Below are 23837 nucleotides of genomic sequence, written 5' to 3'. Positions count from 1 at the left end.
GGGGCAGAAGCCAGACTAAGAAGGTGGAGGGAGAGGAAGGAGTACAAGCTGGCATATGATAGGTGGGACCAGGTGAGGGGGAAGCCAGGTGGGGGAAGGAGCTTCAAGCTGTAAAATGGAAGAGGTAAAGGGCTGAAGGAATCTAATAAGAGAAGTTAGTGGACCATGGAAGAAAGGGTAGGAGGAGCAGAACCAGAGGGAGGAGATAGACAGCTGAAGAGAAGAGAAGGGTTGAGCTGATAGCCAGAACGGGGAACGCGAAAGGAGGGAAGGATGGAGGGGGACAGGTGGATAAGGAAGTTGCATAGAGAGCAATAGTGATCCCTACAAAATGTGATGAGGTGGTGGGGGGGGGGGGGAGGCAGTAGGGAAAGATATGTTTGGTGGTAGGATCCCACTAGAGATGGCAGAAGTTTTGGAGAATGATGCGCTGTCTACGAAGGCTAGTGGGATGGTAGGTAAGGTCAAGGGGAACCCTATCCCTGTTGTACACACAAAATGCTGGAAGAACTCAGCATCTCTGGAAAAGTGTACAGTCAAAGTTTCAGACCGAAACCCTTTGGCAGGACTGGAGAAAAAAATACCTGAGGAGTAGGTTTAAAAGGTACAGGTGGGAGGGAGAAACACAAGGTGAGAGGTGAAACCTAAAGGGAGAGCGATGAAGTAAGGAGCTGGGAAGTTGACTGGAAGAGACAGAAGGCCATGGAAAAAAGAAAAGGGGGAGGAGCACCAGAGGGTGGGCAAGGAGATAAGGTGAGAGGGGAAAAGGGGATGGGAAATGGTGGAAGGGCCATTACTGGATGTTTGAAAAATCGAGATTCATGCTGTTAGGTTGGACATTGTTCCTCCAACCTAACTGTGGCCTCATCACGACAGTGGAGGAGGCTATGGTTAGCCATATCAGCATGGGAATGGGAAGCATTGTGTCGCAAGAAGCAGAGAGCTTTAAGACCATCCTGATGAAGGATGAAAGTGCATAGGAGCGGGATGCTCTTCGTGAAAATTAGGAGTTCAGGGCAGAGATGGAAGCTGGTGAGAGCTGCAGTCTGGCCCCAGCGAGGTAATGATCAATCTGCCAGACAACCAAAAGCAGTCTGTGTCTGTGGGTTTGTTGGTGAGGTTGGGATCGGTGCAAAGAGAGTGGATTTAGAGGGTATGTGATCCAAGTAGGAGAGTGGAGTGGTAAAATTGAGAAGGTTGCTGTCTTATCAGCAGTTAAAGCTAAGGATGAGCAGAAGGCAAAAGTGGGATGTCTAAGAAGGAATGAGTTGAAGGTGGGAAAAAGGTTTTTGATGGAGTAGTGGGAGGGGGGTGGTTGGGGGAGGTGGGGAATCCTTGCCAAGAAATAGGCCTGAAGGTGACTAGAAGAGCTTAACACAGAACTACTGATAATGTGAATACGTAGTCCAGAGCCCGTCTTTGGTTCAGATATGTTGCCTAGACTTATGTTGACCAGGTTCAGTCTCGCATCGTGGCCAGGGTGAACGCTGCGGTGGGGAAACAAACATTTTGGTGGGCACTTTAGATAATTATCTCTGCTCTGAAATTGAGGTTGAGATACAAATAAATTACATTTTAGAACTGAAGTTTGCAATATAGTCATTTAAAAGTGACGTTAAGTCCCAAACAGAAGTCAAATTGAATTGTTCTCACGTTATGCAGGTGCTGGATGTATTGCGCTCTCTCTGTGTCTGCAATGGTGTGGCTGTACGATCCAATCAAAACCTCATTACGGAGAACCTGCTTCCTGGCCGTGATCTACTGCTCCAAACTAACATGATTAATTATGTCACCAGGTATGACAGACAAAAGTTTATAAATTGCTGACTATGTAGTCTGCTATCACCAGCCCTTTGGTTATTTTCTACCAAGTCTTATCCATGACTTAAAGCTTAAATGAATTCATTAAGGTTTTAAACTCAGAACTGGATACAAGCAGCTGAACTGTCGTTCTCTGAAGGTGCTCCATTTTCTTGTTGTTGGAGTGGGTATCTGCTTGGGTTCTTTACCACTGGTTTTAAAAAAAATTGTTGTGCTCTCTGGGGCTGGAGCATGTTTCTAATGGTTTTGCTTCCAAGAATGCCATCTGAATTTTCCCATTAGGACCAATGAAACTTGTGCCTTCTGAAAATAGGTGTGTATCACTTCTAAATATATTCCAAATATATTAAGTGTCCTTTAATAGTCTCTTTTGTTTCACACCTGGGGAGTTCCTTATGGTTGAGCTTGGATAATTTCAGACAATCTACAGACGTCTCTCTGAGGTTCTGGAGGGTTGCCCTGGCTCATGCTAGGGTTTATGCTAAAAGGATGAGATGCAATTTGCAAAAGGGTTGAAAATCAGTCATAGTGGAAGCTTGGCCATATCTTTTTGATAGAAAACTGGATTTCTATCCAGTTATCTGGGTTTCAGCACCTAAGTTACAGGGAAAGGTTGAACAAGTTAGGTCTTTATTCTTTGGAGCGTAGAAGGTTGAGGCGGGACTTGATAGAGGTATTTAAAATTATGAGGGGGATAGATAGAGTTGACGTGGATAGGCTTTTTCCATTGACAGTAGGGGAGATTCAAACAAGAGGACATGAGTTGCGAGTTAGGGGGCAAAAGTTTAGGGGTAACACGAGGAGGAATTTCTTTACTCAGAGAGTGGTAGCTGTGTGGAACGAGCTTCCAGTAGAAGTGGTAGAGGCAGGTTTGGTATTGTCATTTAAAGTAAAATTGGATAGGTATATGGACAGGAAAGGAATGGAGGGTTATGGGCTGAGTGCGGGCCAGTGGGACTAGATGAGAGTGAGCGTTCGGCACGGACTAGAAGGGCCGAGATGGCCTGTTTCTGTGCTGTAATTGTTATATGGTTATATGGAATTTGAAGTTTCATATTCTAAAAGATGGCTCTTTGGATACATGATAATTCGTCTTGGCGGGTTAACGTCTCACAAGCGGCCCCTAAAATCATTCTTCTCTAGACAGAAGTATCGCTCATCATATATTATGTTGATTATATTTTGTTCAGGTTCTCCTACACAAAATTTAACTGAATATATGAATAAAATAATCAAAATAAAATTCTTTTATCTTGTTTTTCTTCCAGCATGAGGCCAAATATTTTTGTGGGGACGTACGAAGGTTCTACACAATATAAGAAGTGGTACTTTGAACTGATTGTGGATTACGTTGACCCATTTGTGACACCACAACCTACTCATCTACGAGTAGGTTGGGCATTAACAGAGGGTTACAGCCCTTACCCAGGAGGAGGAGAGGGCTGGGGGAGCAATGGAGTTGGAGATGACTTGTATTCCTATGGTTTCGATGGACTTCACTTGTGGTCAGGTCAGATATTTTGTTCTTACTGCTGTTTTGTTAGTTGCTATTTTACAGCTACTCTCTGGGGCTGTACCCACTTATTTTTAGAATGAACATTATCCACTTCAAGTGTGAGGGGAAATTGAACAATGAAAGCATCACTTAACATCCAAGTCTATTCCAATCGTAAAAATTTTAATGTTTTATACCGGTGAGGAGCAAACTGCCGGACCTCAGAAAGGGTAAGACGAGGGAACACGCACCAGTCCCCACAGAAGGATCAGAAGTGTAAAGAGTGAACAACTTCAAGTTCCTGTGTATCAATATCTCTAAGGATCTACCCTGGACTGAATGTATCGATGCAGCTACAAAGAGGGCATGAGAGTGGTTATATTTCATTAGGAGTTTGAGGATGTTTGGTATGTCACCAAAGACACTTGCAAATTTCTACAGATGTACCATGGAAAGCATTCTAACTGGCTGGATCACCATCTGATATGGGGTGGGGGTGGGGCTACTATACAGGATTGAATTAAGTTGAAGAGAGTTGTAAACTTTGTCTGCTCCATCATGGGCACTAGCCTCCGTAGTATCCAGGACGTCTTCAAGGAGCGATGCCCCAAAAGGCGGAATCCATCATTAAGAGCCCCATCACCCAAGTCACACCTTGTTCTCATTACGACCACCAGGGAGGAGGTACAGAAGGCACACACTCAGTGATTCAGTAAAAGCTTCTTCCCCCTGTCATCCGATTTCTGAATGGACACCAGACCCATGAACACTGCCTCATTGCGTTTTTACTTCTTTTTTGCATTACTTATTTAATTTAACTAATATATATATATATTCTGATTCTGCATGTCCCAGGCAACTTCTCCATCAAACAGGGGAAGTCATACACCATTTTTACATGTTTACTTACAGATAAATCATAATATAATTGATTTCATACATTGATCCAAGTTAACAGACAGACAGACATACTTTATTGATCCAGAGGGAAATTGGGTTTCGTTACAGTCGCACCAACCAAGAATAGTGTAGAAATATAGCAAAATAAAACCATAAATAATTAAATAATAATAATGATAAGTAAATTATGACAAGTGGGAATAAGACCCTATCGGCTCAGGGTGTCTGACAGTCCGAGGGAGGAGTTGGCCACAGGCAGGAATGATTATTATAGATCACAAGGGATCTGGAACTGTTAGGAAAGTGGGCCAAGGTGTGGCAAATACAGACGTGTGTGAGATGCGGCATTTTGGAAAGTTAAACCAGTGTAGGACTCGTACTACCAATAATAGGGCACTTAACGTGCATAATGGATCAGAAGGATCCAGGACTACAAGTACGAAGCTTGTTGAAAATAGCATCGTAGATAGATATGATGACCAAATTAGAGCACTGAGTATAGAAAGTGGGATATGATATTGCAGTTCATTGGTGAGGCTGAATTTGGGGGGTACTGTGTGCAGTTTTAAGTACCCTATTATAGAAAAGACGTGGCTAAGCTAGAAAGAGTGCAGGGATTTGTGAAGGTATTACCAGGATGAAAGGCCCAAGTTACAGGGAGAGGTTGGCCAGACTTGGAAGGTTGGATGGTGACCTTATAGGAATGTTTAAAATTCTGAGAGGCATAGATGAGGTGGATGGTAACTATCTTTTCACTCAGGGGAGCCCAAACCTAGGGAACATAGGTGTAGCATGAGAGAGGAAAGATTGAAAAGGGGCCTGGTGGGCAACTTTTTCATCCAGTGGGTGGTGTATACAGTATTTGGAATGAGCTACTAGAGGAAGTGGTTAAAACGCTTGGATAGGTACAGTACATAGAGGGGCAGGGATTGGAGAGATGTGGGGCAAACACAGGAAGTTTGGACTATCTAGTGAATGCTGTAGTCAGTATGTACTGCTCTGTATTACTCTATGACTATGATTCTATTATGGGTAAGGCAGTTGAACTAGAAGTCAGATTAGTGCATGGAATTACAATGTCATGGTCATTACAGAGAATTGTTTGAGCGAAGTGTAGGACTTGCAGTTCAACATTCCAGGGATTAGATGTCTGATGCAACAGAGAAGTGAACGACGTGAAAGTGAGACACTACTGATCGGGGAGACTGTCACAATGGCACAAAGGGAGGAACTACCTGGAGGACTCATCTACGGAGGCAATATGCTAGAGCTTAGGAATATGAAAGGTGCAGTCGCTGTGATGGAGCTATACCACTGTCCTCCCAAAAGAACGATGTTGTAGTGGATGACTTTAATTTCTGTAATATTGACCAATACTTCCATTAGTGCCAAAGAATGAGATGGGCAGAATTTCCAGGCGAGTTTCTTATAACAGTATGTCCATATTCCATCCAGGTAAAGGCCCTAACCTTGATTTTGGAAATGAGCCTACCAGGTTGATTGGATTGGTGTTTCAGTTGGAGAGCATTTTAGTGATCACAGCTCTGCATGTTTTCGGATAGTTATGGGTGAGGATATGACTAGACCTTGGGGAAGATGCTAAATTGGGGAAAGTCTAATTGATCAGTATTAGGCAGGGTAAGTGGTGAGTAGACCAAGAGTATTTATAAGTAAGTCTATATCTGACATGTTAGAGTCATGTTATGTCAAGTTTATTGTCATTTAACTGTATACATGTGTATAACCATATAATGTATATAGAAATGAGACAACATTTCTCTGAACCAGGGTGTAAAGCACAGTATTACACTTAACACATGATAAATTACGGTAAGGATAAAATCTACAGATGAATCAGACAAAAATAACTAACTGAAGAGCATAAATTAAGTATTATAAGGTATGGAACATTTGACGGTCAGCCAATCAGAACTCGGAACCAACACGTATCTACGAGAAAAAAAGAACAGGATGGCAAGTTTGGGGAACCTTGAATGACAAGAGCTGTTTGAAGTGTAGTTAGAAAGACAAAAAAGAAGCTCATGTTAGATTTAGAAGCTGAAGTTCAGAACTCATACAGCCAGTATAGTTCCTCTGTTTGAGAAAGGCAGTAGAGGCAAACAGGGAAATTATGTGCCAGTGAGCCTTGCATGATTTTCTTAGAGACAGGATTTAGTCAGATCTGGGAAGCATAGGCTTATTGAGCATAGTCATCAGAGCTTTGTGCAGGGGAGATGGTCGTACGAAGTTGGTTGTGTTTTTTAAGGAGGCGACTAAAGAGATTGATGACAGTAGGTGAGTGGATGTTCTGTAAATGGACATTATTAAGACATTTAACAGGTTACCTCATGGTAGTATACACAAAATGCTGGAGGAACTCAGCATTATACCCTCTAAGGTCAAGCTCCAAGTACCAAGTACCCGATGAAGTGTCACGGCCTGAAACGTCAGCTGTTTACTCTTTTCCAGGATGCTCCCTGGCCTGCTGGGTTCCTCCAACATTTTGTGTATATTGCTTTGATTTCCAGCATCTTGTAGATGTTCCTTTGTTTGCACCTCATGGTAGGCTGATCCAGAAGATTAAAGCGCAAGCAGTCCACAGGTACTTGGTATGTTGGAGCTCAATCTTAGACAGAGGGTAGTGGTGGTGATAAATTGCTGACCAGTGGTATTTTGGGATTGTGCATAGGAATTGAGTAAGGACACCAAAAGATAGAACAGGATATGGATCAGTTGGAAATGTGGGCAGTGAAATGGTAGATATATAGACAAGTGTGAGGTGATGCACTTTGGTAGGAAAAGTGTAAGGGGAAAGTAAATGGCAGGACCCTGAAGAGTACTGATATACATAGGGATTTTGGGGTGCAAGACTATTACTCCCTGAAAGAGGAAATAAAAGTGGATAGCATGTTTTAAAAAAGTATACAGCATTCTTGCCTTCATCAGGGCTAACATAGAAGCTCATGTTGCAGCTGTAAAAACTTTGGTTAGGCCATATTTGGTGTATTGTGTGTTGTTCTGGTTGACACTTTAAAGAGAGGATGTGGAGGATTTAGACAAGGTGTAGATAGATAGATAGATAGATAGATAGATACTTTATTCATCCCCATGGGGAAATTCAACTTTTTTTTCCAATGTCCCATACACTTGTTGTAGCAAAACTAATTACATACAATACTTAACTCAGTAAAAAAATATGATATGCATCTAAATCACCATCTCAAAAAGCATTAATAATAGCTTTTAAAAAGTTCTTAAGTCCTGGCGGTAGAATTGTAAAGCCTAATGGCATTGGGGAGTATTGACCTCTTCATCCTGTCTGAGGAGCATTGCATCGATAGTAACCTGTCACTGAAACTGCTTCTCTGTCTCTGGATGGTGCTATGTAGGGGATGTTCAGAGTTATCCATAATTGACCGTAGCCTACTCAGCGCCCTTCGCTCAGCTACCGATGTTAAACTCTCCAGTACTTTGCCCACGACAGAGCCCGCCTTCCTTACCAGCTTATTAAGACGTGAGGCGTCCCTCTTCTTAATGCTTCCTCCCCAACACGCCACCACAAAGAAGAGGGCGCTCTCCACAACTGACCTATAGAACATCTTCAGCATCTCACTACAGACATTGAATGACGCCAACCTTCTTAGGAAGTACATTCGACTCTGTGCCTTCCTGCACAAGGCATCTGTGTTGGCAGTCCAGTCAAGCTTCTCGTCTAACTGTACTCCCAGATACTTGTAGGTCTTAACCTGCTCCACACATTCTCCATTAATGATCACTGGCTCCATATGAGGCCTAGATCTCCTAAAGTCCACCACCATCTCCTTGGTCTTGGTGTAAAAGAAACTCACTTGTTTATTGCCTGGATTAGAGCATATTCACTATAAGAAAGGGTTGGGCATTGTTTTCAGTGGAGCATTGGAGGCTGAGAGGTGACCTGATAGATCAATTGTAAGAGGCATAGATAGGGCAGGTAGTCAGAGGCTTTTTCACAGGGTAGAAATGTCAAATACTAGAAGGCATGGACTTGAGGTGAAAGGGGTGAAGTTTAAAGGAGATTTGCAAAGCAAGTATTTTTGTGTTGTACTGTTTAATGTCCTATCATACTTTAGGGCATCATAAGCAAGCCTTTGGATGTGAGATACTCTGATTCTGTATGATTGTAATTACACAGGGAAGACAATAAATAAATGTGCATGCCTTCATCAAAATTATTCACTTACAATTTATGGGAAAATAGCTTATAGGCTTACAGAAAGTTGTCAGGAGTGAACCGAATGTAGCTCCGAGACTGTCTGAACATGTCGATTTGTCATTGTCTTTGACATCTGTGACTCCTAAACCGGTATTAGCAAAGGACGTAATACTATCTTATACCGATGAGTGAACAGTGAGGATTAGTTACTCTAGGGACAGAGTTTGTTCAGTTTTTTCTTACTTTTTTAAATTTGTGATGCTTTTTCATCACTTTTAGATTAAATTTATTTCTTTTGGTTACTGAAATCTGAAGCTTTGGAAATGTGATTGATGGAATTGGAGAGAAAATCAGTTTTAGTATTTCATGTATACACCAATACTTATTGCTGAAATATTAAGCCTTATGTTTCTGTACGGACGCAGTAATGTGACTTTTGCAAGACTACACTTCAGAGAGTAGCGGCACCTAACTAAGATTCCAACCCAAGCTGAGTCAGCCTGGGTGATGCAATAATTGGATGGTATACAATATCAGAGGGAATATTTTTAGATCTGTGATCTATTGATCCCCGTATAAAATGCATGTGGCATAGAACAGAGTCTGGCTCAGGTCAGAATCTCCCTTGTCCAAGTTACTTCTGACATTTGAATGATAGAATCATAGAAAAGTACGACACAGGAGCAGGCCTTTTGGCCCAACGCATCTGTGTCGACCATGATTCAAAAGTTCAAAGTAAAAGTTATTAACAGAGTACATACATGTCACCACATACAGCCCTGAGGTTCTTTTTTTTGCAGGCATACTTAGCAAATCTGTAGAACAGTAACTGTAAACAGGCTCTATAAACTGTAAGCATCAGGAACTTTAAACTGTAAAAAAACTGTGCAAAAGAAGGTATAAATAAATAGCAATGAATAACGAGCATAAAATAACAATGTAAAAGACTCTTTAAGTGAGTGTAGCTATCCCCTTGTGTTCAGGAGCCTGATGGTTGAGGGGTAGTAACTGTTCTTGATCCTGGTGATGTGAGTCCTGAGGCACCTGTACCTTCTGCCTGATGGCAGCTGTGAGAAAAGAGCCTGGTCTGGGTGGTGAGGATCTTCAATGATGGAGGCTGCTTTTCTACAGCAATGTTTCATGTTGATACGCTCATTGGTTGGGAGGGCTTTACCCGTACTGTACTGAGCTGAATCCACTACCTTTTGTAGGATTTTCCGCCCAAAGGGATTGGTGTTCCCGTACCAGGCCGTAATGCAGCCAGTCAGCACACTTTCCACCACACATCGATAGAAGTTTGCCCAGGTTTTCGATGACATGCTGGAACTCCGCAGACTCCTGAGGAAGTAGAGGCACTGTCGTGCTTTCTTCGCAATTATATTTATATGATGGGTCCAGGACAGGTCCTCTGACATAGTGACACAGGGGAATTTAAAGTTACTGAGCAACACACACAAAATGCTGCAGGAACTCAGCAGGCCAGGCAGCATCTATGGAAAAGAGTACAGCCAACATTTTGGGCCGAAACCCTTCGGCAGGACTCAGTTGCTGACCCTCTCCACCTCTGATCCTCCGATGATTACTGGCTCATGGACTTCTGGTTTCCCTCTCCTGAAGTCCCCAAGCAGTTCCTTGGTCTTATTGACATTGAGTGAGGGGTGGTTGTTATTACACCACTCAGCCAAGTTAATTTGATACCAAATTAAAGTGAACCCATCTGCTTGCTCATTGTCACTACCCCTCTATTCATGTGTCTGTCTCTGTGCCTCATGCATATCTCCTCCTACCACCTTCCCTGGCAGTGCATTCCAGGCACTTACTGTTCCGTGTATGTAAAAAAAAACTTGCCTTGTAAATCCTCACTCACCTTAAACCTATCGTCCGTCCGTTCATTATGTATCATGTTGAATGACATGGGCAATCACGGTCTTTCCATGATTGCTCTTGGCAATTTTTTTTCTACAGAAGTGTTTTGCCTTTACCTGCTTCTGGGCAGTGTCTTTACAAGACGGGTGACTCCCAGCCATTATCAATACTCTTCAGAGACAGTCTGCCTGGTGTCAGTGGTCACATAACCAGGATTTGTGCTCTGCGCCAGTTGTTCACATGACCATCCACCACCTGCTCTCATGGCTTCACATGACCCTGATAGGGGAGAGGGGGATAAGCAGGTTCTACACTTTACCCAAGGGTGACTGCAGGCTAGCGGAGGGAAGGAGCACCTTTACACTTCTTATTGTAGAGGTGTATCTCCACTCTGCCACCCCCATAAACCAATGCCCTTTAGTATTTGACGGTTTAAACTGAACAATTATATACTCTTATAATTTTAATGTGCATCTGTTAAGCCACCCCTCACCACTGATGCACAAACAAAAACAATCCAGGGTTATACAATCTCTCCTTATAGCTGATCCATTCCAATTTAGGCAACATCCTGGTGAATTCTTTGGCATTCTCTCCAAAGTCTCCAAAGTCTTCCTCAGATGTGGCAACCAGAACTGCACATGATACTTCTGAACCAAAGTTTTATATAGCTGTAATACAACTTGCCAATTTTAATGTCCAATGCCTTGACCAATGAAGGCATACAGTATATGATTTAGGACGCCTTTCCATCCTATCCACTTGTGTTCCCACTTTAATGGAGCTGTGGACTTGCATCTCATGATCCCTCTGCACATCAGTCCTCCTCAGGATTCAGCCATTCACTGTAGTTTTTCTTCCTGCACTTGACCTTCAAAGTATAACATCTGGTGTTCAGATTGAACTCTCTCAAAGTTCAAAGTGAATATATTATCAAAGTTTATAAGTGTCACCATATACAACCCTGAGATTCATTTTCTTGCGGGTGCACTCAATAAATCCGTAATAGAATCAATGAAAGACTACACCAACTTGGGTGTTCAACCAGTGTGCAAAAGACAAGAAACTGCAAATACAGAAAGAAAGGAATAATTAATAAATAACTAAATAAATAATCAATAAATATCGAGAACATGAGGTGAAGAGTCCTTGAAAGTGAGTCCATAGCTTGTGGGAACAGTTCAATGATGGATCAAGTGAAGTTAAGTAAAATTATCTCTTTTGGTTCAAGAGCCTGATGGATGAGGGGTAATAACTGTTGCTGAACCTGGTGGTGTGAGTCCTGAGATTCCTCTACCATCTTTCTGACGGCAGCAGCAAGAAGAAAGCCTGATCTGTCATTTATCTGCCCAAATTTACACTCGACCTATGTATATCCTTCTGTATCTTTTGACAACTTACCTTGCTGTGCGTAAATCCACCAGTTTTCATGTTGTCTGCAAGCGTACGACTCAAATTATATATATTTTCGTTCAGATCATTAATGGTATGAACAGCGGAGGTTCCAGCACTTGATTTTTGCCGAATGCCATGGTTGCAGACCTTCAGTCAGAAAAATACCCATCTCCTACTACCCTTGCCAGTCTGACCAAGCCAGTTTTGGATGCAAATTATCAAATCACTGTAAACCAGATTCTACAGATGCTAGAAAGCCAGGGTAACACACACACAATTCTGAAGGCGCTCTGCCGGTAAGGTAGCACCTATGGAGAGGAATAAAAGCTGATGAAGAGTCTCAGGCTTTAACGTAGACTCTTTATTCCTCTCTAAAAATGCTGCCTGACCTGCTGAGTTCCTCCAGCCTTTTGTGTGTTACCAAATCACTGTTCATTGAAGCAATGCCATTTGACTGAGATACAAAGGACTGACACTTATGCATTTGTCTTCTGTCTTCAGCAATTGCATGTTTTTTTTTTAAATGTATAAAACAAATTAAACTGAAGATGGAATGTTCAGTGAAAGAAAACTGGAGAAAAAAGTGCTTGAGAGGTGGGAGCCCTGAGGTGGAAGATTATCAGTTTGTAGATGACAAAAGAGTGGAGTTACTTAATAAAGACAATAAAATTCGAAAGCTTTTATAATTGAACTGAATCCTTCAGTAGAATGAATTGACCTGTTTTACCATGCAATGCTTTAGAGATGTTAGGCATTTTAATACATAAAATTCAGAGAAAGCATTCTCTGCTTTATAAAATACAATAGCTATATCCCAGGTATGTTCCTTTAAGTCATACCTCTCACACAATAAAAATTAATCCTTGCTCTCTTGGTCTACCATAATATGGACCCCGCACTTTGCCTACCTGCACTGATCTTATTCTGTGTGGAGAGCCTCCAACCTGACAGCGTGAATATAGATTTCTCCTTGCGGTAAAAAAAATTCCCTCCCCCCTACCTCACTTGGGAGTACGGTACTGTGTTCATTTCTGGTCACTTCATTACAGGAAGGATGTGGATACTATAGAGAGAGTGCAGAAGAGGCAACAAGGATGTTGCCTGGATTGGAGAGCGTGCCTTATGAGAATAGGTTGAGTGAACTTTATCTCTTTTTACTTGGAGTGATGGAGAATGAGAGGTGACCTGATAGAGGTGTACAAGATGATGAGAGGCATTGATCATGTGGATAGCCAGAGGCTTTTTCCCAGGGCTGAAATGGTTAACACGAGAGGGTATAATTTTAAGGTGCTTGGAAGTAGGTACAGGGGGAATGTCAGAGGTAAGTTTTTCACACAGAGAGTGGTGGAAGTGTGGAATGCACTGCCAACGACGGTAGTAGAGGCAGTTGCAATAGGGTCTGTAGTCAATAAAAGTTGACTTGACTTGACATGTCTTTTAAGAGACTCTTAGGTCCACAGAGCTTAGAAAAATAGAGGGCTATGCGGTAGGGAAATTCTAGGCAGTTTCTAGAAGTAGGTTACATGGTCAACACAACATTGTGGGAAGAAAGGCCTGTAATAAGCTATAGATTTCAATGTTCTATGTTGTATGTTCTTCTATTCCCCACTCTGGCCTCTAACCGGCCTATCACCTCCCCTGGTGCCACTCTTCCTTCCTCCACTCTCCTCTCCTATTCTTATTAGATTCCTTCCTCTCCAGCCCTTCACCTGTCCCATCTGCCTGGGTTCACCTAGCGCCCTCTAGCTATCCTCCTTCCCCTCCCCCCACCTTTTTTATCCTGGTGTCTTCCCCCTCCTTTTCCAGTCCTGAGGAAGGGTCTCAGCCCGAAATGCTCACTATTTCCATAGATGTTGCTTGAGTTCCTCCAGCATTTTGTATGTAACTGTAACACTTCTTTCACGTTTTTGTTTTCCTTTGTAACACCTTGATGAACTTGTACATAGAATAATGTGTCTAGATGGCATGCAGATGAAAACTTTTCACTGTATCTTGCTACATACGACAAGAATCAGCCAATTACTAATTTTCACACAGGATTCACCACCTTCATTGTGAAAGGTTTCTTGTAAATTCTGTATATTTTAAATCATAATCTTAGAATCTAAGTTCTGTTTTTAGGTCATTAAAATGAACAACGCACATTGATAATAGCAAACCAAGGGTATAATAGTCATAAGACAAATTCATATAAGTTCCCTGTTACAACTATCTGCTTCTGGACAGTGCCAGGTAGAAATAATATTAATTTATATTCTAAGCTACATCAGAAACTGAAAATGAATTAAAGCTGTGTGGAGGAATGTTAGTAGAATATTTTATAAAGACAGCTCCTTCCGTTTTGTGTGCACAGGCCACGTGGTGAAGGCGGTTGCTTCACCGGACGCACACATGCTTGCTGCCGATGATGTTATTAGCTCCTGCCTTGATTTGAGTGTGCCAAGTATCTCTTTCCGGATTAACGGTCATCCAGTGCAAGGCATGTTTGAGAACTTCAATCTGGACGGCCTCTTTTTCCCTGTGGTTAGCTTTTCAGCAGGAATCAGGTGAGCTCTTTAAATAAGTACTTGTTTGTCTAATAAATAATTTTCAGATTCAGTTTATTGTCATTTAGAAACCACAAATGCAATGCAGTTTAAAAAATGAGACAACGTTCCTCCAGAATGATATCACAAAAGCACACGACAAAACAGACTACACCAGAAAATCCACATAACGTTCGGCAATCCCCAATCCAGAGTCCGGAGAGGGTGCTGTGTGTTAATATTGCGCTACCATCTCAGCGCGTTCCCCAGAAAGGAACTACAAACCCATCAGACAAAACATGACTACCCAGGCATACCAAGTCAGGAGACCAACTCTACCACCCAACAAACCAAAAACTTAAAGCTACAAGACCTACACAAAACCACATAGTTACAACAGTGGAAACAATAGCATAATTGATTTTAAAAATCAGACCATGGGCACAGTAAAAGTAGTCCAAAGACGTTAAAAGACCATAAGTTCGAAAGAAATCACCACACAGTTTCCACAAGTCCTCAGGGTCCCGATAGACTCGTCATCCCACGCAGGCAGCAGAAGGGAATACCTCCGCTATGGACTTCCACGGCACCGCCGAACTCAGTCTCGTAGACGCAGCACACAATGAAAGCTCCGTCAAACCCAGCCTCGCAGACACAGCACACGGTGAAAACTCTGAGTCCATCAAACCTCTGAGCCTCCGACCATCCCCCCCCCCGGCACAGCTTCTCCGAGCATATTAAGACACCCCCGCCAACGGCCTCTGGCAACGCGACCCCGAGGACTGGGGGCCTGTTCTTCTCAGCAGAGACCCAGATCTCACAGCATCAGCAGCAACGAAGAGGGCCTTCCTGGAGATTTCCAGATGTCCCCCCCGTGCTCCCATATCTATTTTTTATCAGATTAGGATTGAGCACAGCACCCCGCTTAACAAATAACAGATATCAGCTCCGGAGTGGCCGCTGCAAGCTGCTACGTTGCGCCGCCATCTTTTCTGTTGTGATCTAAAAACTGCAATGGCTTTCAGAAGGTCACATGAAATAAAAGAAACATTTTTCGTGTCACAGATTGGAACGTGATTAATTTTACTGCTGCAAACTCATTTAGAATGTTTGATTAGGAAATTGTCTACTTGCTTGAAAGTCACTTTTAAGCAAGAAACTTTAGGAACATTTAGGCAGATGCACTAGAGACATTTGAAAAATCTCTTAGGTAGACACATGGATGACAGAAAAATAGAGGACTATGTGGGAGGGAAGGGTTAGATGATCTTGACGTACGTTAAAAGGTCGGACCAAGATCGAATGGTCTGTACTGTGCTGTGATATTCCATGTTATAAAAGAAAACTCTGGTTTGAAACTGTCACCTAAATTTTGACGATTCTAAGATAGAAAGTTATCAGATCAGATGAACGTAAGTGTGTGGGTAAAACTGTCATTTTGAGCTTAATACAAGTCATTCCGGAAAATTAAAATTGCCTATTCATTGCCCTGAAATTATTTTAAAAGTTATGTTTTTTGCTGAGAAATTAATGAGCTGCTCTTTTTATTATTTCATGGCTGATAACTAAGATATGTATCATGATTCTTGAGACTTGATGGAAGCTGAATCACTCTGAAACTTGTCACCTTTGTGGCCTGAGTCATGCCTGTGTCACGTTGATGAAAATATGAAGATGTGCTTAGCCAGTGCTCTCCAGAAATATGTAGAGTAGGAATATTGCAGAATGAAATATCCCCATCCCTAAGCCTAGGAAAATGTGCAAATGGGCATGCAGAGCAGAGAAACCTGCTGGAAAAGGGAAAACGGCTTCTCAGCAAGAATGTTTCACAGAAATCTGCCACCTTCTCCTGCTGTGCCCGTAACCTGGAACAAAGTGATGCTGTAGTTAGTAACTTCCTAGTTCTTTTGGAGTTCAAAAGTTCAAAGTGAATTTGCTGAAGTATGTGTATGTTAATATATACTAGTGAGATTTATTTCTTGCAGCATTTACAGGGTAAAAAGAAATGCAACAATTTTTTTTGAAGAACTCTAAATAAATAAAGACTGACGGACAATGAATGAGCAAAGAAAGACAAGTTGTGCAAATAAAAACAATCGAGTGCATGAGTTGTGAAGAGTCCTTGAAAGTGAGTTTGTTGTTTGTAGAGTAGTGGTGAATGAAATTACCCAACACACACAAGATGCTGGTGGAACACAGCAGGCCAGGCAGCATCTATAGGGAGAAGCACTGTCGACGTTGCGGGCCGAGACCTTTCATCAGGACGTCTGCAGATTTCCTCGTGTTTGCTAATGAAATTATCCATGCCAGTTCAGGAGCCTGATAGTTGTGGACTGATAAATGTTGCTAAACCTGGTGGTGTGGGACCAAAGGGCTTCTGTACCTCCTACCTGATGGGAGTAGTGTGAAAAGACCATGGCCTAGAGGTGGGGATCTTTGATGATGGATGCTACTTTCTTGTGGCAGCATTCCATGTAAGTGCACTCAGTGGTTGAGGAGGGCTTTGGCTGTGATGGACTGGATTATATTCACCATTTTCTGCAGCGGAGATGGTAGCATTTGCAGGTTTTCAGCGAACTGTGTCACTATCTTTGAACCACCAAGGCAAACTAAAAGATTGTATTGAATGAAAAGAGTTAAAAGTTGGTGAAGTGGTCATACCAGTGTACAATTTGTAAATAGGCAAAAAGCAAGGGTTAAATTACCACACATAATGATGGAGTAGGTTATTGCAGGGACCGCACTGGATAAGCCTTATGTTCTTCTGCAGAATAGTGTCGACAATTATCACATATCCTTGCCTGTGTGGGTGCAATCCTTATACTAAACCAGTGATAAACGGGTGTGGAGCTGGATGAGAAAAGGAGGAAACTAGAGAGCCCTCGCATGCAACTAGATCACTAGTACACAAATCCTACTTCCATTCCAACCAACCTCAACTTGCTTTCCTGCAGTTCCTGATCAACTTGGTCACAGAAGCCAGAAAAATAAAAGTACCAAATAAAATTTATAAAATCACAGCATTCAGCATGGAAACATCAACTAATTCTTGTGCAAAGCCTTAGTGCCTGCATCCCATGTTACTTTGGATACCCAGAGGATGAGCAGATCTTGCTGTTATTTTCATTGCCTTTGAAAGTGAAAACTGCAAACTGCATCAGGAATTAATGTAGTAAATAATGTGCTTTTAAGTCATTTAAATGAACCTATCAATCCTACAAGCCTGAGAGCAGAACAGACCAGCTAGAAGGTAAGCACAATCCTTGGAAACCACCAACCTGTCAGAAAACATGTCACTTGAGTGGATTTCGGGAAAGACTGAAGAATTGGGGGCTTGGGACGCCCACACCCCCTCCCACTTTCTTGTCATCCTGTTGGCCAATGTGTAGTCACTGGAGAACTAGACCGAAGACTTGAGGTCCACACCCGCAAAATGCTAAAGGAACTCAGCAGGTCAGGCAGCATCTATGGAAATCAACAAGGAGTTGATGTTTTAGGCCAAGACCCTACATCGGGTCCTGATGAATGGTCTTAAACATCAACTGTTTATTTATTTCCATAGATAACTGCCTGATCTGCCGAGTTCCTCCAGCATTTTGCATTTTACTTATCTATTTATTGAGATATAGCACGGAGATGGCCCTTCAAGCCGTGTCACCCAGTAATCCCCCAATTTAATCCTAGCCTAATTGAGAGACAATTCACAATGGCCAATTAACCTACCGACCGATACGCCTTTGGACTGTGGGAGGAAACCAGAGAGCCTGGAGGAAACCCACAGCGTATTGGGGGCGAACGTGCAAACCTTCTTACAGACAGCGACGGGATTGTGTGTTGCTCTGGATTTCCAGCATCTAGAGTCTTGTGTTTAAGACCTAAGATCAAGGTTGATTTATCTGAGGGGCATGAGGGGATGCTGTGTACTTTTTGTAGAGACACGGTTCACCCCCATCTCTCCTGACATGGTGCTCCAACCAAAGAGTGTTTTGATTCATCACGTAGGCTAGATGGCAGTGTCGGATAAACAACAGTTTATTGCTGTGAGTTTTGGTGGTTTATTTCAACACAATCTGTAGCAATAAATTTCAGTAGTTGTTTCTTACTGATTTTAAATGATTTTTATGTCATTGTTTGCGTGCAGGGTTCGATTTTTACTGGGCGGAAGGCATGGTGAATTCAAGTTCATGCCTCCACCTGGTTACTCCCCTTGTTATGAAGCTCTACTGCCAAAGGAAAGAATGAGAATAGAGCCAATCAAAGAATATAAGCATGATTTTGATGACACTCGAAACCTCCTGGGCCCTACACAATCATTGTCACATACTGCATTTGCACCATCTCCTGTGGATACAGCACAGGTAACTGTTTACTGTTTAAGTGGATTCCGTTTAGTTTTGACTTTTCTTTATTTGCAAACATTTACAGAGACCTATATTTCTATAGGTCTCTGATAATTACAGACATTCGGTTACGGTATCTCCTGAATGATAGTCAATGAACTAGCTGAGGAGCCAATATGAAGCGTGTCAGCTCAGGTCATTATGGAATGCCCTTGGACTTGATATTGAGTCTGGCAACAGAATGGGAGGTCAGATGTGTGCAGCTAATGAATAGTTCAATCTGGTTTATAATAATCCTTCCTCAACCATCCTCTTTGCTCTTTGTGCACTAATAACTTGTTACCCAGAATCAAAATTCTTGTCAATCTTTTATAACCCCCTAGAAGCAACCTGCTGGAGGTACTCGGTGGGCTAATGCCTCACCTGACGCAAGGGGGAAGGGATCATTGGTGTTTCAGGTCTGATTATGTAAACCTGTAATCCCAGGGATTGGGGATCAACTTTATTCGCCATGTACATCTACATTTTGTTAGAAATTTGTCATGGCGTGTTGGTCAGGGCACGACAAGCAACAAAATAACATTCAACAATTATAAAAGTAAAGAATTATATGAAAATTAAACTTAGAGGCTTAAGTATAGATATGAAATGAAGTGTGCATAAATAAATAAATAAATAAAATAAATACCAGCATGTTATTTTTCACAATAGGTCTTAAATATACTTCTTTCCTTGTTTATGGTTTAGTTTGTGGATCCCTGAGCCTATTCTTTTGTTAGCTAAGGACCTATGGAGAAATCTGCCCATTATTTCTATGTTTAGAGTATTTTTAAATTTCTGTTTTGCTTTTGCCTGCTGGGTTTAGAAAGCCCATAATTACCGTCTTTTGATGTCATTTCAAGATGGTGACATGGAGTTCCCTAAATGTTTGACAACACAGCAGATACTAAGGCATTATGATTTTAAGTGTTAATGATACTTGAAATGGTATGGTTTACACCCCTCCACCACTAACCCACCCCTCCACACCTCCAACCACCACTACTTCATCATTTCCTGTCAGTCACCTTATGTACAGATACTCCTGTGCCTAGCGTCACTTTAGAAAGTTGATTTTTATTATCTAGATTGTTCTACCACCTCATCTGGAACGGATACGAGAGAAGTTAGCAGAAAACATCCATGAACTTTGGGCTATAACGAAGATCGAGTTAGGCTGGACGTATGGCACAGTAAGAATATTTTTTAATTACGTTTGCTCATGATCTTGTTATGTAATGAAAGAAGTTAATGCTGAGTGAACTGAGGACGATAAACACGAGGACCATTTAAATAGAGAAATTATGCTTGCAAATAATATTATAGGGGTCGCACGTTAATGCAGGTAGTAGAGAAACAGCTTCACAGTGCCAGAAGCCTAGATTCAACCCTGACCTCCAGTGTTGTCTGTGTGACGTTTGCATGTTCTCCGTGTGACAGTGTGGATTTTTTTTCTGGGTTCTCCAGTTCCCTTCCACATCCCAAAGAGATTCAGGTTGGTAGGTTCATTGACGACTATGACCCTGGTGTAGAGGTGAGTGGTAGTCGATGGAAATGCTGGGATACCAAAACGAGTCAGTGTGACCAGCTGACATTTGGTACGGAGTCGGAGAATGCAAGGACCCGTTTCTGTGCTCTATGACTCTCTGACTCTTTGGTTTTACCTTTAGATCCGGGACGACAACAAGAAACTGCATCCTTGTCTCGTGGAGTTTCATAGGCTGCCTGAACCGGAGAGAAACTACAACCTACAGATGTCCGGTGAAACTCTGAAGTGAGTGTCATGGGGCTCGAATGGAGAAATCTATTATTTGCTTTACGGATAGCGAATAACACATTTTCTGAACATTTCTCCTCAGAACCCTTCTGGCTTTGGGCTGTCACGTTGGAATGGCTGATGAAAAGGCAGAAGAAAATCTAAAGAAAATCAAACTGGCTAAGCCGTATGTTCCGGATTTTTTAACTGTTGAATGTTTATAAATTACTTTATTGTCACCACCAACAATTGATACTAGAGCGTACAATCATCACAGCGATATTTGATCCTGCGCTTTGCGCTCCCTGAAGTACAAATCGAATTAAATATAATAAAAATTTAAATTCTAAATCATAAATAGCAAATAGAAAAGGGAAAGTAAGGTAGTGCAAGTCAGGTCTGGATATTTGGAAGGTACGGCCCAGATCTGGGTCAGGATCCGTTCAGCAGTCTTATCACAGTTGGAAAGAAGCTGTTCCCAAATCTGGCTGTACGAATCTTCATGCTCTTGAACCTTCTCCCGGAGAAATAGGTTGAATAAAACATGGAGCAGCAAAATGTGCTCACAGTTCATCAAGGCATTAACTCCAATATAGTAGACCTGTTTAAAATTAAATGCTTCCTTATTGCTGAGGTTCAGCTCCATTAAGGATTATTACTTGTGGAAATTTCCTCATGTCACATTCAGCTGTATAACACCTGGCCCTAGCTAGTGGTTGCCTCCAGTGGGTTAGCCTTTATGATGTCTTAGCTTATGAGTACATACGGATTTGGTCACCCCACTATAGGGAGGATGTGGAGCGCTTTGGAGAGGGTGCAGAAGAGGTTTACCAGGATACTGCCTGATTTAGAGGGCATGTGCTATCACTAGAGGCTGGGTAAACTTGGGTTGTTTTCTCTAGAGCGTCAGGAGGCTGAGCAGCGAGATCTGAAAGAAGTTTGTGAGAGGTTAGGAGAAGCAGAGATAGAGTGGACAGAGAGTACCTGTTTCCCAGGGTTGAAATGTCTAATACCAGAGGGCATGCATTGAAGGTGAAAGGAGGTAGAGGGGGGTAGGTTCAAGGGTATGTGAAGGTTAAGTTTTTTTTTCTCTCGGAGAGTGGTGAGTGCCTGGAATGTGCTGCCTGGTGTGGTGGTAGAGACAAAGGCATTGGAAGCTTGTAAGAGACATTTAGATATGCATGTGAATGTAAGGAAGATGGGGTATATGGACATGGTGTGGGTAGGAGGGATTAGTGTTTTGGTGTTTTTGATTTACTTTTTAGCTGGTTCAGCTCAACATTGTGGGCCGAATGGCCTGTTCCTGTGCTGTACTGTTCTAAATCCTACGTTCTTAACTACAACCCCTTTTTATATTCTAAACAGTAGTTATTCTACCAGAGTTACTTACCACTTCTGAGTCCAACCATTAACTCATTACCAATTAATTTATGTTGTTACTCAGTTTATTTAACCAACATTTCCTGCTTTCATTTACTACTGTACCTGCCCATCGCCCACACACTCCCCTTTCTGTAGTATTTTCTCAGTCTCCTCTCTCCAGTGTGACTTGCTCAGCATTTTCTGCAGTTCTGTATTTTACAGCTTTATGTGTCTTTGTTCTTTTTTTTTAATTGCCAACTGGACCAGACTTTTGCTCGAGTTCAGTTTCTTTAATGTGAATTCTGACACCCTTCTGTCACAGGTACCTCATGGCAAGTGGGTATAAACCTGCTCCACTTGACCTCTCTCATGTAAAGCTCACTCCAGCTCAGAATACTTTGGTGGACAAACTGGCTGAAAATGGTCACAATGTCTGGGCGAGAGACCGCATCCGACAGGGGTGGACATACAGCATTTTGCAGGTAAGGAGCTGAAAAGGGACCTCAATTTATACTCGGGATTTGAGAGTGCATGGATAAACATTATAGATGATTGTTTCCAATGTACTCCAGATGTATTCTCATATTTTAATTTTTGTACCCCTCCAGGATGCCATGTATAGTTATCCAAATTGGTTTTTATTTTATTGTATTAATATGAATATAGAACAACCAGGCCCTTTGGCCCATGACATCTGTTCCGAGTATTTTTTAGGCATCCGTCGGTCTCGAGAGACCATGGATTTGCGCCTTGGATGGTTTCCCGGGTGCAGGCCTGGGCAGGGTTGTATGGGAGACCGGCAGTTGCCCAAACTGCAAGCCTTCACCTCTCCACGCCACCGATATTGTCCAAGGGAAGAGCACTAGGACCCAAGCAGCTTGGCACTGGTGTCGTCGCAGAGCAATGTGTGGTTAAGTGCCTTGCTCAAGGACACAAACACGCTGCCTCAGCTGAGGCTCGAACCAGTGACCTTCAGATCACTAGACCAATGCCTTAGCCACCAGGCCACACGCCAACACAGTTCCGAGTATAGTTCCAAATTAAACCCTCCTTCCTGATCCATCTACCTTCATTCTGTTCTTAAAGCTTCTAACAGCACAGTTATGTCTACTTCCCCCACTTCCCCGACTAAGTATTAGAGGCACCTTCCACTCTGTGTACACAAAAAAATAACTTGGCTCAATCAGGATAAAAGGGGAAATATGTCTGGACATGGAGGACATAAGGAGCTCCTTAATGTATACTGTACTTAGGTATTCACCAATCAGAGGAATTTTGATGAATGTGAGGACAGCATAAAACAGGCTAAGAGGACGAGAATGTGCTGGGACTTCTGAAAAAGGATAGATAAGTCCTCAGGATTGGATGGGATATAGCCCAGCTTACTATGGAAAGCAAGAGAGGAGATTGCTATGCCTTTGGCAGTGATCTTGGTACCCTGCCTGGCCACAGAAGCAGTACTAAAAGACTGGAGGCTAGCAAATTGTATGCTTTGGTTCAAGAAAAGTTATGGGGATAATAATAAGAATTATGGGACAGTGAGTCATTGGTGGGTAGACTATTGGAGAAGATATTTAGAGACAGGAATTCTGAGCATTTGGAGAAGCATAGACTGTTTAGGGATAATCAGCATGGCTTTGTGAAAGAGTAGGTTGTAACTCATAAGCCTCACTTGAATTATTTGAGGAAGTGACAAAATAAATTGATGCAGGTAGAGTAGTAGATGGTCTTTACATGGATTTTACAAAGACATTTAACATTCAGAAAGTCAGGAGGTTCGGGATCCAGGGAAACTTGGCTGCTGATATTCAAAATTAGCTTGCCCACAGAGGGCAGAGGGTAGTAGTAGATGGAGCATATTCCGCCTGGAGGTCCATGACTAGTAGCGTTCAGCAGGGACCCCTGCTCTTCATGATTTTTGAAAACACGTCTTGGCTGAGGAAATAGAAGGGCAGGTTAGTAAGTTTGGGGGTGACATGAAGTTTGTTGGTGTCATGGATAGTGTAAAAGGCTTTTGTAGTTAAAATGGGACATTGATACGACGCAGAGCTGGGCTGAGAAGTGACAGATGGAGTTCAGTCCAGAAGAGTGTGAAGTGATCCACTTTGAAAAGTCAAATTTGAAGACAGAATACTGGTTTAATAGC

General features: G+C 42.3%; 1 protein-coding gene across 6 annotated transcripts in view; it reads left to right on the top strand.

Annotated features, from left to right (window-relative positions):
- The window catches only part of LOC140716481 (ryanodine receptor 1-like), a 560721-nt gene that overhangs the window by 116911 nt on the left and 419973 nt on the right, over nt 1-23837 (top strand). For all 6 annotated transcript variants that reach the window (XM_073029249.1, XM_073029247.1, XM_073029248.1 and 3 more), the window contains 8 exons: nt 1663-1796; nt 3090-3331; nt 14023-14215; nt 18336-18552; nt 19662-19766; nt 20244-20347; nt 20433-20516; nt 22014-22173. In XM_073029249.1, coding sequence (XP_072885350.1) covers nt 1663-1796; nt 3090-3331; nt 14023-14215; nt 18336-18552; nt 19662-19766; nt 20244-20347; nt 20433-20516; nt 22014-22173 — 1239 coding nt within the window. The remainder of the gene's footprint in view (nt 1-1662; nt 1797-3089; nt 3332-14022; nt 14216-18335; nt 18553-19661; nt 19767-20243; nt 20348-20432; nt 20517-22013; nt 22174-23837) is intronic.

The sequence above is a fragment of the Hemitrygon akajei genome, chromosome 25, assembly GCF_048418815.1.
Source record: "Hemitrygon akajei chromosome 25, sHemAka1.3, whole genome shotgun sequence".
NCBI classification, from domain to species: domain Eukaryota; kingdom Metazoa; phylum Chordata; class Chondrichthyes; order Myliobatiformes; family Dasyatidae; genus Hemitrygon; species Hemitrygon akajei.
The sequence above is the reverse complement of the archived record's forward strand: the minus strand, read 5'-3'. Positions and strand labels throughout refer to the sequence as shown.